Source organism: Macrobrachium rosenbergii, chromosome 42 (assembly GCF_040412425.1).
Source record: "Macrobrachium rosenbergii isolate ZJJX-2024 chromosome 42, ASM4041242v1, whole genome shotgun sequence".
Taxonomy (NCBI): domain Eukaryota; kingdom Metazoa; phylum Arthropoda; class Malacostraca; order Decapoda; family Palaemonidae; genus Macrobrachium; species Macrobrachium rosenbergii.
Genome location: NC_089782.1, coordinates 20,070,933 through 20,085,621, shown reverse-complemented (window position 1 = coordinate 20,085,621; position 14,689 = coordinate 20,070,933). Strand labels below are relative to the sequence as shown.

The following is a 14,689-nucleotide window of genomic DNA, read 5'->3' as shown; positions in this document are numbered from 1 at the left end:
TTATATTCATTATTTCTTTGAATATGACGGATAGTCCAAGAGAAATCAACTCACTGGCCAGCCTCTCTCAAAACTGCCCTATTATAAGCAAGCAGACGGAAGCTACAGTGGGATGAATGTATACATTATTAAATTTAGGCTATGTTGCCAAGCACAGGGGCACTTTCAGGCATTCAGCTGTTAAGTCAGTGACAAGGAGTTAGAGTGGTTAGACAGCAGTAAAGCTATCCAGAAAAGTAATTGGAATATGAGATTTCGGCCTGATGCCAAGCGCTGGGACCTATGAGGTCATTCAGCGTTGAAAGGAAAACTGAGAGTCAAGGAGGTTTCAAAGTTGTATCAGGAGGAAAACCTTACAGTTGCACTATGAAACAATTGTTAGAAGAAGGGTTGAAAAAGTCGATGGAAAGATGATTATGAACAGGGTGCAGGAAAGGAATGAAGGCGTTACAGCTAGGGGCATAAGAGATGCTGCAAAGAACCTTTAGTAATGCCTACAGTGCACCGCATGAAGTGCACTGATGGCACTAACCCCCTACGGGATTCAAAAAATGAATGAGATGAAGTACAGGGATTTTTAAAGGTAAAACGGAGAGAAAACTCCACAGTTACATTAAGAAGTAATAGCCAGAGAGGTTGGACAGCATGATGGAAGAAAGGCAGAGGGAATGGAGGCAAAGCAAAAAGCTAAGAAGTGGATGCAGCTAGCTGCGAGCTCCTTGGCTCAAGATTCGGGAAGGTACGTAATGTCCCTAGTGTAGGGACTTTCCGTCCTTTTGACATATGGGTACACAAGCATTAACGACGACATTACTACCACCATTTGCATCACTTTCGATGTCGTTATTACCACTGCGTTGATCATAATGCATATCAGCATCTTTAGGTTCACCTACAGTATCCTTGTAAGTCAAGTGGATGAAAGATGCTGTACATGTTGCATAATACAATTCAAATAAATGTGTATTTACCTTGAATAGAATTCTAGTACTGGCATACTTTTAAATTGTTATGAGGCTTTTGCCACGTTATTTCAGGAATGGCTTCCCAAGCCTGCTGTGTCATTGCATAGTTAAATTACTCCCTTGGTCTGTTCGCTAACGAAGGAGAAGCATGAATCGATTAACATACATCAATTACATCACATCTATAAAATAAAAGATATCAGACTGGGCAGTTATCAACGCTTTAAAAAGAGGTAATCCATCTGCAATTAACTTTCCCGTCAGCGCCCGGCAGAAAAACCGAAGAAAATGCAGACCTAATATATAAATTATCAGTTAAATAGCTAAACAAAATATGTTAAAAAGCTGACCTATTTGGAAAATCGATCTTCAGAGAAGTGCGAACGTCTTACTTGCGCATTTCGGGTGGGTCCATTAAAAAGGGCAAAAAGCGGACAAAAGGAGCGACATTCCCATCCCCTAATGGAAGGAGGACTGATCAAAGTCCCATCAGCACAAGAAGAGGAGGAGGGAAGGAGGAGGAGGAGGAGGCGTGTGGTCAGGTCGTGCGTCGGTTTCCAACTTTTTGTCCTTCGATTCTACTGTTCCCTTTCACGGATTCCCCCAGCCCCCACCCCCGACTACTCAGTGTCCCTACTCATCATCATCTTTCAGCGTCCTTATTTCGCCACTGGATGTCATCGGCACTGTTCCGCCGTCTAATGAGCGTGTGTGTGTGTGTGTGTGTGTGTGTGTGTACTATCGTGAGGGAGGCAGAAGTAGATTCGTGGAGGGAGGAGTAGATGACATTGTGTCGCTATCCAGTTATATAACTGATAGTGATCTTAAGGAAAGCCTATGCTTCAACGTTTTACTCTTCATAATGCACATAAACGTTTGTGTGTACGTGCGTATGTACGAAGCGCGCGCGTTGGCATACATCATAAGCATAATCTCATTACATCTTACGGCAATATCGCAGCCGCAAACTTCCATAACCCTAAATGCATATCTTGGCATATACAATTCGGAAAATAACTTTATCTTAAGAATTAATTCTTTATTTTCCCTGGAAATTATCAATCATGACTGATTGGTGTTCTCATGTAGCGTCGCAAGTGGAAGAAAATTTCCCACTTACATAAAATGTTTTTCTCGGGATATTGTAGGTGTCAAAACAGTACAAATTCCGCTGCAAATAACTTGGAAAAAATGCAACACAAGAAATGCAGGATAAAGGCCCCATGACATCAAGTACAGAAAATATGAATGGTGATTGCTTTTAGTTCATATATAATATCCTTTCCTCGCTGCCGGTTCCTGTTTAGGAGTTTTACATGACTGTGTTTTGATTTTAAGTAATTTGAAGAAATAAGTAACAATTTCTGAAAACTTGATACCTAACTATGTTAGTTATTAAGTTATTATACTGAAATAAAAACAACGAGTAAGTGGTAATATACTCATGGAGGCAACTTCAAAAATTTCTGCATATTATTATTATTATTGTGTATTATTATTATTATTAATTATTGTGTATTCAGAAGATGAATCCTATTCGTATGGAACAAGCCCACAGAGACACAGACTTGAAATTCAAGTTTACAAAAAGAATACAGTATTCATTCGAAAGGATAACATAAGGTAATGAGAAAAATACAGAGAGATCAGTTATTAGAAAAAACAGATAAAATTAACAAAATAATAAGCCCTAAAATGATAATGTGTGCTTCAGAGCCCTGATAATACACACTGATTGCCTTCAGATAAAATTTCACATCTCACAAAAATCCTGTCTCAAGTCAACTGACAACATGCATCTTCTGCCAGATGCCATTCCAGTTCACTCGGCTGTGTGTACAGGTCCACGCAGGCTTCTTACATCCTCAATCCCTTACCAAGTTACCAGCCATCATTATGTAAGGGCCCTTACCTGCCTAAGCCAATTTAACCGAACTACTAAGCTGTCAGCGTTACTGCAACTATAAATATTTCAAAACATACGTAAAATATATTTTATCACATCATCTTTGACATTTTCATATTCGCAAAACATTAAACTGCAGATGTCGTTTTAATATCCAATTCGTTCTTCCTGGACATAATATCGGAGGTGAATTAATTATAACTGATAGAGTTCGTCACTTGGCGGATTCGATCCACCGACAGCAACGACCTCCCACTTCAGTGACGAGAACTCTACCACTCCGAATGAATTATAACTGTCAGAAGTGATTCACTACTGATCAGTTATGAATCTTCTTCAGTATTTTTTCAAGGTAGTGCGAATTGGATATTATACGACATTGTAACAATATTTATGGATGTAAGAATTACCATATATACAGTTCAGTATATGAAAGCAATTTTTCAGTTGTCAAGCTGGAAATGAAAGAAACTTGCTGAGTTTATGTAGTATAAAGCAGCATATGTATAGAAAGGAATCTGAAATATTGATATAAATGGACACACATACACAAGGGCAATAACGAACGCTGACTGCTGGAACAGTTTCCGCAAATTTCCTGCGTTGTTGCCAAGAAGTCTTTTAAAAGAGAAAATACAAAGTTATCTATACCGTTTCTATAAAAGTCTACATGAGCAGAAATCGAAGACATGATGATAAAATTTAGTTTAAAGCTTTAAAAAATAAATAAGGAGCGAAAATAAATGAAACATGCACAAAAATACGAGCTACTCAAAACTATGTTCAATAGTGGGGCATCGAAATGGGAAATAAATAAATAAATAAGAAAGGAAAAAAGGAAAACCAAGCAAAGTGTACAAAAACAATAAATCAAACAAAGCAAAACTCAGGAGGTGAAAAGGTCAAGGTTGAATATACACGAGGAAAAATCCTGACGGGAAGTCCAGGACCAATTCCGTATCACTTGTCAGGTGTTCATATTTAAATTCATGACCATTCTCCACAAAAAATCTCCCTGTGCTTTTCCTCAACTTTTATTTCTGCCAGAGTGAATATTCCATAAATCTCTCGCACTCAGAGAGAGAGAGAGAGAGAGAGAGAGAGAGAGAGAGAGAGAGAGAATATTCCATAAATCTCTCGCACTCACAGAGAGAGAGAGAGAGAGAGAGAAGTGAATATTCCATAAATCTCTCGCACTCAGAGAGAGAGAGAGAGAGAGAGAGAGAGAGAGGGGGAGAATGTTCCATAAATCTCTCACTCACAGAGAGAGAGAGAGAGAGAGAGAGAGAGAGAGAGAGAGAGAGAGAGAATATTCCATCGAGAGAGAGAAAAGTCTCTCATCAGACTCAAGAGAGAGAGAGAGAGAGAGAATATTCCACTTGAATCTCTCACTCAGAGTCAGAGAGAGGAGAGAGAGAGAGAGAGAGAGAGAGATGTTCCATAAGAATATTCCATAAATCTGAAGAAGAGAGAGAGAAGAGAGAGAGAGAGAGAGTTAGACAGAGAAAGTGAATATTCATAAATCTCTCGCACTCAGAGAGAGAAGAAGAGAGAGAGAGAGAGAAGAGAGAGATTTCCATAAATCTCTCACTCACAAGAAGAGAGAGAAAGTGAATATTCCATAAATCTCTCGCATTCAGAAGAGAGAGACCTTACAAGACCTTACAATTCGTTCAGGTTGCCCCAGGTCCCTCAGTGTAGGCACCTTTGATGTCTACCAGAGGTTGCTAACGCATCTTCCAGTATATTTTGCATCTTCCGGTCTTGGATGGTCTGGGATGCATCTTAGATGTTGTCAAACATTCTTAAACACATCTACGCTCACTCCTGTTATGTTCCTCAGATGAGCTGGTAAGCGCATTGAATAGACGCTGCATTATCGATGCTGGTGCGTGGTGGATTAATGTCCTGTGTGCTTTCCTTAATTTTCCTGGTATAGTTTTGGCATATTAACCTACCTCTGCTTGCTCTTTTGATAATTTTAGTTCCATGATGTTTTCGGTAATTTCCTTCTATCTGTTTCATGCTTGAATTACCATATGGCGTTCTTTCTCCTTTCAAGACTATATAAAATTTAAAATTTATAGTCTTTCCCAGTAGTCAAGTCCTTAACTTCTGCTATTCTGGCTGTAAATGACCTTTGTACACTGTCTATTTGTGCAATATCCTTTTTAGTAGTGTGGGTGCCATATTATATTGCAATATTCAAGTGGACTACGTACGTACGTTTCTGAAAGCATAATCATGTGTTCAGCTTTTCTTGTTTTGAAGTGCCAGGAACAACATTCCCATTTTACTTTGCATTTCCAATAAATTGCTATTTGATCATTGCATAACATATTCTATTCAACATCACACAAGGTCTTTAACTGCTTCCTTGTTTGTGGTTGTCTCATTAATGGGTCAACTATATGCATATAGCATTTCCCTGCTTTATCACCATAGTTCATTGATTCAAATTTATCAGAGTTAAATACATCTATTTATCTCTGCCCATTTATATTTTGTTTAGGTCTCTTTGTAGGCAGTTCTATATCTTCATCACAAGCAATTTCTCTACTTATTCTTGTCATCTGCAGAAACTTCTTACTACCAGTCCTTAACATTACTGTCTATGTCTGCAATCATAATCACAAACAACAATGCAATTCAACACCGTACCCTGGTACACCGGATATTACCGTGCTTCATCAATTTCTCATCGTTTTGCAATCACTATCTGTTTTCTTTTACAAAAATTCTTTTATCCATCTTCTACTTTGTCAACAATGTTATGTTTTCTAATTTTTCGCTAATATATTATGCAGTCTACCTTGTCAAAAGCTTTTGCAAAGTCTAGGTAAACCACATCTATCTTTTTCATTTATCATATTTTTATATGCTTTCATAGTGGACTAAAGTTGGGTTTGTATTACTTTTTCCAGGTACAAAACCATGTTGTCCTATATTGAACAATCTATTTTCATTAAATGTTTCATTATATTTTTTTCATTACCCACTTTCATATACTTTCATAATATGAGATATCAGACTCTGGCCTATAATTACTTGCCTCTAGTCTTGAACCACTTTTGAAAGTAGGATAATATATATGCTAATTTATGCTCATCATAAATCTTGCCTGTATCTATACTTTGTCTTAATAATATTACTAGCGGCTTTGCGATTGAATGAACCACTTTCTTTAACAATGGCAGGTACTCCATCTGGTCCTGCTGCTGATCCATTCTAATTTCATTAATAGCCTGCACAATATCGACTACCTTAATATCTATATCTGATAAGTATTCAGTATTTTCATCTCTTATTTCTGTATCATTATCTTCATTGTCAATTCTAAGAGTGTAAAAATTCATTATCTTTCTGCTAATATATTTACATATTTCCTTTTTCATTCGTTAATCGCCCTTCAATTCTTAGGGGCCTATTTCTACTCTTATTTTATTCATCTTTTTGCATGTGGATAAAAAATTTTAGGATTTTGCTTGATATTTTGTAGTATCATTTCTTCTGGAGTTTCATTTTCATTTTCTTTTGATTGTATAATCTTTTTGTTCTGCCATTTTCTATCTTACTTTTTTTAGTTCATCACTTTCATGCATTCTTTTCTTTTGCAAGAGCTTTTTCCACTTTCTCTAATTTTCTGGAACAAGATCATTCTGTCTCTTGGAATTCACGTAACTGATGCTTACTTTTTTTCTTCAATATATATTTTCCACTATTTCCTCTATTATTTTATATAATATATCAGTATTTACCTGTATATCATCACTTTAAATATGTTTCCCATTCTTTATTTAATTCTTCATTTATTTTGACAATTTATATTCTTACTATAGAAATTGTATTTTCCATATCCTTCCCATTTTTCGTCTCTTGCTTTTCTTTGTTTTTCGTATGTTCTGGAACGGACTATTTAGTTCTATGACATTATGGTCCAAAATACCTCAGTGTTATATACTATTATTTCTTTAACATAGTTCACCTCATTCCACAAATACTAGGTCTAAAATATTATCCTTTCTTGTTGGTAGGTGATTTATTTACTTTGATATTTATGTTCTGGTATATCTAATAGCTTTTCAAGTTGCCTCTTATCTTCTGCACACCTATTGCTCTCTTTTTTATATGTATAAATAAACCACAGTCTCTATTCATTCTTTCCATTCTACAAAAGGAAAGTTAAAGTCTCAGTTAGGAGTATAGTCCAGTCCTTGTGATTTCTTCATATTTCATCAATTTTCAATTATTATGTCAAACTCTTTTAGTATTGGTCTATATATTACAATGTTCACTAATTTTCAGATTCAAATTCTACACTATTAATTCACATTCTGTGTTACTATATTTCTCACAGATTTTTCCTTGATTGGCATCTCTCTATATATCGCGTTCCCCCTTGATTTCTATTTTTTCTATCTGATCTATAAGTTTGAAACCCTTTATCTGGTCATCATTATCAGTCTCTTGGAGGAATTGCCACGTTTCACTTATATTCAATATTTCTATTTTTTTATTTTGGGTTAGTTCTTCTAAGAACTCTATCTTTCTTTTGAGTTACTCGAAACTAGACCCTGCGCGTTCATCACTATGATGGTTTGCATATTATCTCCATTATCTAATATAGGTAATAATAAGAGGATTTTCCCATGTCTCTTTCCTGTTCTGATATGTTGATCTTTTTCATTTCCAGAAATTCGTACATTAAAAATCCAACACTCATTATAGGCTGTTGTTCTTCAGCTTCATATTTATTCACTTTGTGCATAAATATGCATATCTCCCATATCTTACTGTCCTTGCATCATAGATACATTGCTTGTTCCTTGTGCTATATCTAGGTGCTGATGGCTCATATCGTGGTGCTGACTTTTCATAATGTATTTAATTGGCTTGCTTTTGCCTTCATCACATGATCTTTGTTCTTTTCTTTATTTGTTTTCATTTTTACCTTGGTTTTTATATGTATTTGATTTTTGATTTTGGTCTTTCATGGCTACAGGATGCATAACTACCTGTTTCTTATTAAACCTACATCATTTCCTTCTTTCCAGTTTCTACATATTTTGGATGTAGATCTCTGCATTCCTCTTCATAGCCATCTAGATATGCACATTGCCATAGATCTGTAATTGTGACATACCTTGGGATGTTTGTAATAACATCTTTCACCAAACCTGCAATTCCTCTTTTCAAAGAGGAGAAGGCAGAATATTCCATAATTCTCTCGCACTCCAGAGAGAGAGAGAGAGAGAGAGAGAGAGAGAGATATTCCATAAATCACTCGCACTCAGGGGAGGGGGAGGAGACAGAGAGTGAGAGTGAATTATAAATGCAAATCTCTCCTCAGAGAGAGAGAGAGGAGAGGAGAGGAGAGAGAGAGGGAGTGAGAGGAGATATTCCAGAGATCTCTCACTCAGAGAGAGAGAGAGAGAGAGAGAGAGAGAGAGAAGATATTCCATAAATCTCTCGAGAGAGAGAGAGAGAGAAATCACTCCCTCACTCAAAGAGGGAGGAGGAGAGAGAAGACAGAGGGAGTGAAGAGTGAATATTCATAAATCTTTCGCACTCTCAGAGAGAGAGAGAGAGAGAGAGAGAGAGAGAGGGAGGAGGGCAAAAATCAGAGAGAGGCAGAGAGAGGCAAAAACAGAGAGAGAGAGGAGAGAGAAAATCAGAGAGAGAGAAATCCAAGAGAGAGCGAGAGGCAAAAAACAGAGAGAGACAGAGGCAGAGGCAAAAGACAGAGAGAGACAGAGAGAGAGAGAGATAAACCATTCTGTTGAGGAAAAAAAAACACCTTTTTCGTTTCCAGTTCTCGGTAGAAAACCAAACATCCCGATGCCCAGTACAACAATAGGAGAATGAAAAAAGAAGAGGCATAGGCCTACAGCCGGGGGCCAAGGCCACGTTCAAGAAACGTCCGCGACGACGGAAAACGGATGTCTGTGCGAATAACGAACATGACTGAACGCACATCCTACTTCTAAGTGGAAATAAAAAAGGTATGAAATTCCACTCGCATGTGCATAACTTGTTTAATACTGATGCGAAACATGGAATATATTTTAATATATGCTTAATTATGGACTATTATATCGATGTATTGAATATAATCCTTGCAAGTATATCAGGTAAAGCTAAGAAGAAAAAAAGGATATAGTTATGTTTCCTCAATTTTGCTGAACATCGAAATAACGATTTCGTTTATTGCTTATTGCTGGAAGTATATACGCGAATTATATAGTTTATATTTTTATGCTCAAGCATCTGCAATGGGGACAAAAGAAAAAAAAGTACAATGATGCATTGTACTTTTTCTAATTTTTACTAATATTCCGGGAAAAGTAGCCTTTACGGTATCAAAGCGTACGTAATTCAGACTTCATATAAAGCGAAAATCATTTTCCATCACGATATCTAGCAAAATTTTCCATCAAAATGTCGGGATGGTTCTTTATCGTGTATACTAGGAAATTTAGTATTACGAGCATTTATAAATACTCTTCAATTACAGCTTTTATATCATGATGACAAAATTCATTTTCAGTGTCTGCCCAAACAAACCGTGAAAAAGTTGGAGCGACTCGGGCAATTCACATAATATATTCAGTATCAAAAACGTCTTTATGTGTGCAAAAAATACAATTTTTTTCGAGTATTATATTTAATAAAAGTACTAATGAAAAGCAATGGTTTCCTCACTGGTTGCTAAAAGAAAGTTTTAAATTTATTAAGAACAACAGTAAAGCTAGGTAGTAGGGATGAATCTTAACAACGGCTCCTCAGCTCATCACCGTCTTATTGAAAGTAATAAAGTTAGTAGTAGGCATAAACCTTTGCAACGGCTCCTCGCCTCATCACCGTCTCATTTAAAGTAATAGTAAAGCTAGTAGTAGGAATAAACCTTTGCAAGGGCTCCTTGCCTCCCCAACGACTTAGTAAAGGTAATAGTAAAGCTAGTAATAGGCCTAAACCTTTGCAACGCTCCTTACCTCAGGTACATAGCGGTTCCATCCGACGAGAGGAAGGAAAACGCGGCCACAGTCGACATCAGCCATATGACTGTGACGGCGGCCTTCACCTGCCAGAAGATCAGACAACGGAAGAGCGTCAAAAGAATTGTTTTATAATTCTGCAAGCAAACGGTAAATACAAGACACCAAAATTTAAGTACTTGAGTCATTTTGAAACCTCAAACGGGCTCCTGCCGTTTGAGCAACTTGTTTTGATCTCTGAACTGAGTGAAGAATAATGCATGAAAGCTATGGAGTGTGTGTGTGCAAAAAACTACCTACAGTTAATAATGATAATGACGAGCATTAAATGTACATTAAATAACATAAATTGAATTGAATATAGAATTTATGCCAAATGTCAAGAACTGGGACCTATGAGGTCATTCAGCGTTGAAACGGAAATTGACAGTAACAGGTTTGAAAGGTACAACGGGAGGAATACCTCGCAGTTGCACTATGAATCAATTGTTAGGAGAGGTAGGAAAGTAATATGGGAGAAAGAGAATACGAAAGGAGGTACAGTTAAAACGAAAGAAAAACATAAATTGAATACCTTGATTGCAGTTAGTACTTTCGTCTTCTGGACAATTTCAGACTTACAAAGAAATAGAAATTTCGAATACATCCAACAAACAACCAAACATTTAGTCCCTACGAGTAAGGATAGATTATATTATAACACATTTCTGGATACATTTTCTCAAGACCTTTAGACTTTGCATATTCTCAGAGCACTAAAGTACAAAGGAAACTAGAAATTATTTCATATTTCTGGACTGGCTCGAAAAGAAATTCACATATAAGTTATTAGTAACTGAGCAGTGGTACTGGTTCTTTTAGGCTTTCTTTTAGGCACTGGGACCTACGAGGTCATTCAGCGCTGAAAGGGATATTGAGAGTAAAAAGGTTTAAAAGTTGTAACAGGAGGAAAACCTCGCAACAGCACTATGAAACAACTGTTAGGAGAGGGTGGAAAGTAAGGTGGGAGAAAGAGAATATGAACGTAGGTACAGTAAAAAGGATGAAAGGGGTTGCAGCTAGGGGGCCGAACGGACGCTGCAAAGAACCTTAAGTACTGCCTACAGTGCACCACGTGAGGGCTTTCTGAATATGGAATATTTAAATTCACTGGGCTGTCTAACGATCAAACCATCTAAGAAAGGAATGCTGTTTTTTCCCCTTTGTTTCCTTGTGCAATTTTTTTTTAAATTCCCAGGGTATAGTCTTCATACCTATACTAACAAATGGTCAAAATAAAAAAAAAGTAACTGCCGCCATGGAAAACAGGTAATTAAGAGAAAAATTACGACTACGGACCAGAACAAAGCAAAAGCAAATGCTAGTTTTTGAGTGACAGAAAACTATTTCAAAGAAAACAGCGCATTTACTTTAAGACAAATTAAAGAGACCAGCCTCGTGAAAAAAAAAAATAAATAAAAATTCCCGACATATTACTTTTGAAAATAATGGGGACAACAGAGTGCCCATGGCCATGCAGAACACTAAATTGTTCATAGAATTTCCTATAAGGACTAAAATTTACGATCTACCATCAATAAATAAGTTAAATCCCAAAGCTGAATGGTACTGATAACCCAAGGGAATCTAAGGTATCTGGCAAGAATTCCAGACAATCAAAAGGCCTATGTTTTGACAATGTTCATATTTTTTTCTATTTTTTTAATTTTATCACAAAGGTCAACTGAATCTTTATGTGAAGATGAAATGGTCCTAAAAGGAAAGGAAATAATTACACTTCACTTGGCAGCTTGATCGACCATTATTAGTTGATGCTGTTCCACCAATGACGTTTCTTATTGGATGACCTCGATTGCGGCCTGCAGTTAAACCACGTAAATAAGGTACTGCTCTACAGTAGATGTCAATCAATCAAGAGGAAGAATGGTGGTGGAAAAAAATAAGGGAAAAGGGGGAACCACAAAAGATGGCGGTAAAGAAAAGAGAGGGGGGGGGTGTGAAAAGAAGACAAGTGAGAAATGCGCGGAAATTTCTTCGGCGTAATCGAGTTTTCTGTACAACGTATAATCAAGGCCACCGAAAATCGATCTAGCTTTCGGTGGTCTCGGTATAATGCTATATGAGCCGCGGCCCATGAAACTTTAACCATGGCCCGGTGGTGGACTGTCCAATATCGTTGCCAGGCGCACGATTATGGCTAATTTAACCTTAAATAAAACAACTGAGGCTAGAGGGCTGCAATTTGGTATGTTTAATGATTGGAGGGTAGATGATCAATATACCAATTTGCAGCCCTCTAGCCTCAGTAGTTTTTAAGATCTGAGGGCGGACAGAAAAAGTGTGGACGGACAGACAAAGCCGGCACAATCGTTTTCTTTTACAAAAAACTAAAAGGGAAAGGAAAAATGAAAAAAAAAGTGTAAGGGGAAAAGAAATCGGTTTTAACTACGAAACGCTTAGAAACTTTTTTAGCCAACCGAACACGGTAACATATTCGGTGCTCTCTCTCTCTCTCTCTCTCTCTCTCTCTCTCTCTCTCTCTCTTTCTCTCTCTCTCTCTCTCCGTATCCATCCCGAACGAGGTAGGAACGACCTGAGCAAGTTTCCTTAAACATAATGTATCTCTACTGGCCTAAGCATTAAATACTGTACCTAATTGGTTAGTAGAGAGGGTTATGGATCACCCAGCAACTGAGGAGAGAGAGAGAGAGAGAGAGAGAGGAAAGAAGAGAGAAGAAGAAGAAAGAAGAAGAAGAAGAAAGTAAATGAAATAACTAACTTGGACGATCAACGTTACATCAAATGTATTTGACCTAATGGGAGGAAATCTTTACCTCCATCAGAGGAAATTTCTCTCTCTCTCTCTCTCTCTCTCTCTCTCTCTCTCTCTCTCTCTCTCTCTCTCTCTCTCTCTCTCTAAACAACAACAACAACGCAACTACGATCTTTTGATGTTGCCTCGCCAGTTAGATTAAATAATCAGTCAATCTCGACGAGCGACTCCATTCTCTCCCTCATGACCTGAAGCCGAATCGGGTCACATCGTCCTCGAATCTCTATTCCCATTCCCTAAAGGGGAATCCCATAGACATCAATGGATCGCATTCCGTCATTAACCTTCTTGTAGCATAAGAAAGTCAAAGAGTCAGGAGAGATCAACCTTTTTCCGCCAGGAAGAGGTTCGGCCAATCAATGGAGCTCAGTCGAGGTTCCATAACGTAGCCTCGGAGCAGGGCTTCGGTAATCGTGCCTCGTAAAAATCTACAGAAAAAAAAAACGATTCACATAACGGCATCTGGAGCCCTTTGAAATACTCCTCGTCTTCCCTTTGAATGAAGAGGTCCTACAGTTCATATGATTATTTCCGGGAATGGATCATTGAAACACTTCTTCCCTTCTTTGGTTGCTTTTAATTGTAAGCTGAATCTAGTGGAAGAGGCTTCACTATTCCGAGCCGGTAATTAAATGGCATTTCTCTCTCTCTCTCTCTCTCTCTCTCTCTCTCTCTCTCTCTCTCTCTCTCAGTTTTTTTCTGTTTTTTTTTTAATGAGTCACTTTTTCTTCTCCGCTATGTAGTTAGAAAAGTAATTATTTTCTTTTTTCCCCTATTTGCTCCCAGTATTGAATATGAGCAGAATTCTCTTCTCTTGTACATCGGCAGAAAGGTAAAACCTCATTTTCTAACCTCATTTTCTGACTTTATTTATGTTGAATGAGAGGATTTCTTTCCTCATGTACATCGTCAGGGGCATCTTTATTTTCCTTTTTCGGAAATGTTGAATGTGAGAAGTTCTTATTTTTTGTACATCATCACAAGTCTTTATTTTCCTTTTTTTCGAAATGTTGAATGTGAGAATTTCTTATTTTTGTACATCATCACAAGTCTTTATTTTGTTTTTTTCGGAAATGTTGAATGTGAGTTTTTTTTGTACATCATCAGAAGTCTTTATTTTCCTTTTTCTAAATGTCCAAAGTGATTTCTCATCTCTTATATATCTTCAAAACGTCTTTATTCCCCCCCTTCTTTTTTTTCTTAAATGTCAAAACTGAGGTTTGAGATTTCTCTCCCAAAGTGCATCGTCAAAACACCTTAATCTTCCCATTTTTGGTTTTCTGTAAAGAAAACTATTGTGCTAACTTTTTCTGTCCGCCCTCCGATCTTAAAAACTACTGAGGCTGAGGGCTGCAGGTGGTATGTTGATAGTCACCTGCAATCATCAAAACGCCAAATTGCAGCCCTCTAACCTCAATGGTTTATTTTATTAAGGTTAAATTTAGCCATAATCGCTTCTGCTGCCGCTATGGGTACACCAACGACAGGGCACCACCGGACCGTGGCTGAGTTTTATGGGCCGCGGCTAAGGTTTCAGGGCCGTGGCTGAAAGTTTCGTACAGCATTATACGCTGTACAGAAAACTCGATTGCGCAAAAGAAACTTCGGCTCAGTTGTTACTTGTTTCCTAAATGTAATGGGTGAGACTGTCTCTCCGTTCACACATCGTCAAGAACCGTTAAACCTAAGTAACTTGTGACCTCGAAGCAAAACATTCACCTTTCACCCGGTAAATATATGACTTTTCAATTCTTAATTTAGAAGATCCATCCATTCGTGTCGGATAAATTTTGCCTCATTAGATTTATGGAAAAGAAACCAAGCAACTGTAAGAAAATTCGTTAAAAATTATACGTGCACCAATGGTTTAATTCCATGTTTTCAATTCCTCAAATAGTGTTCACATTAGTACATAACTTCATCTCTGGATGAGTTCTTTCACTTTATTTTTACCTCTGTGTGGAATTTGTATGGATTCATAGCTTACACA

At 37.4% G+C, this 14,689-nt stretch overlaps 1 protein-coding gene across 1 annotated transcript in view; it reads right to left on the bottom strand.

Annotated features, from left to right (window-relative positions):
- LOC136827756 (uncharacterized) overlaps positions 1-14,689 on the bottom strand; it is a 69,872-nt gene that overhangs the window by 34,318 nt on the left and 20,865 nt on the right. Inside the window, exon 4 of the mRNA XM_067085218.1 lies at positions 9,864-9,952. Within this exon, the coding sequence (XP_066941319.1) occupies positions 9,864-9,952 (89 nt within the window). The remainder of the gene's footprint in view (positions 1-9,863; positions 9,953-14,689) is intronic.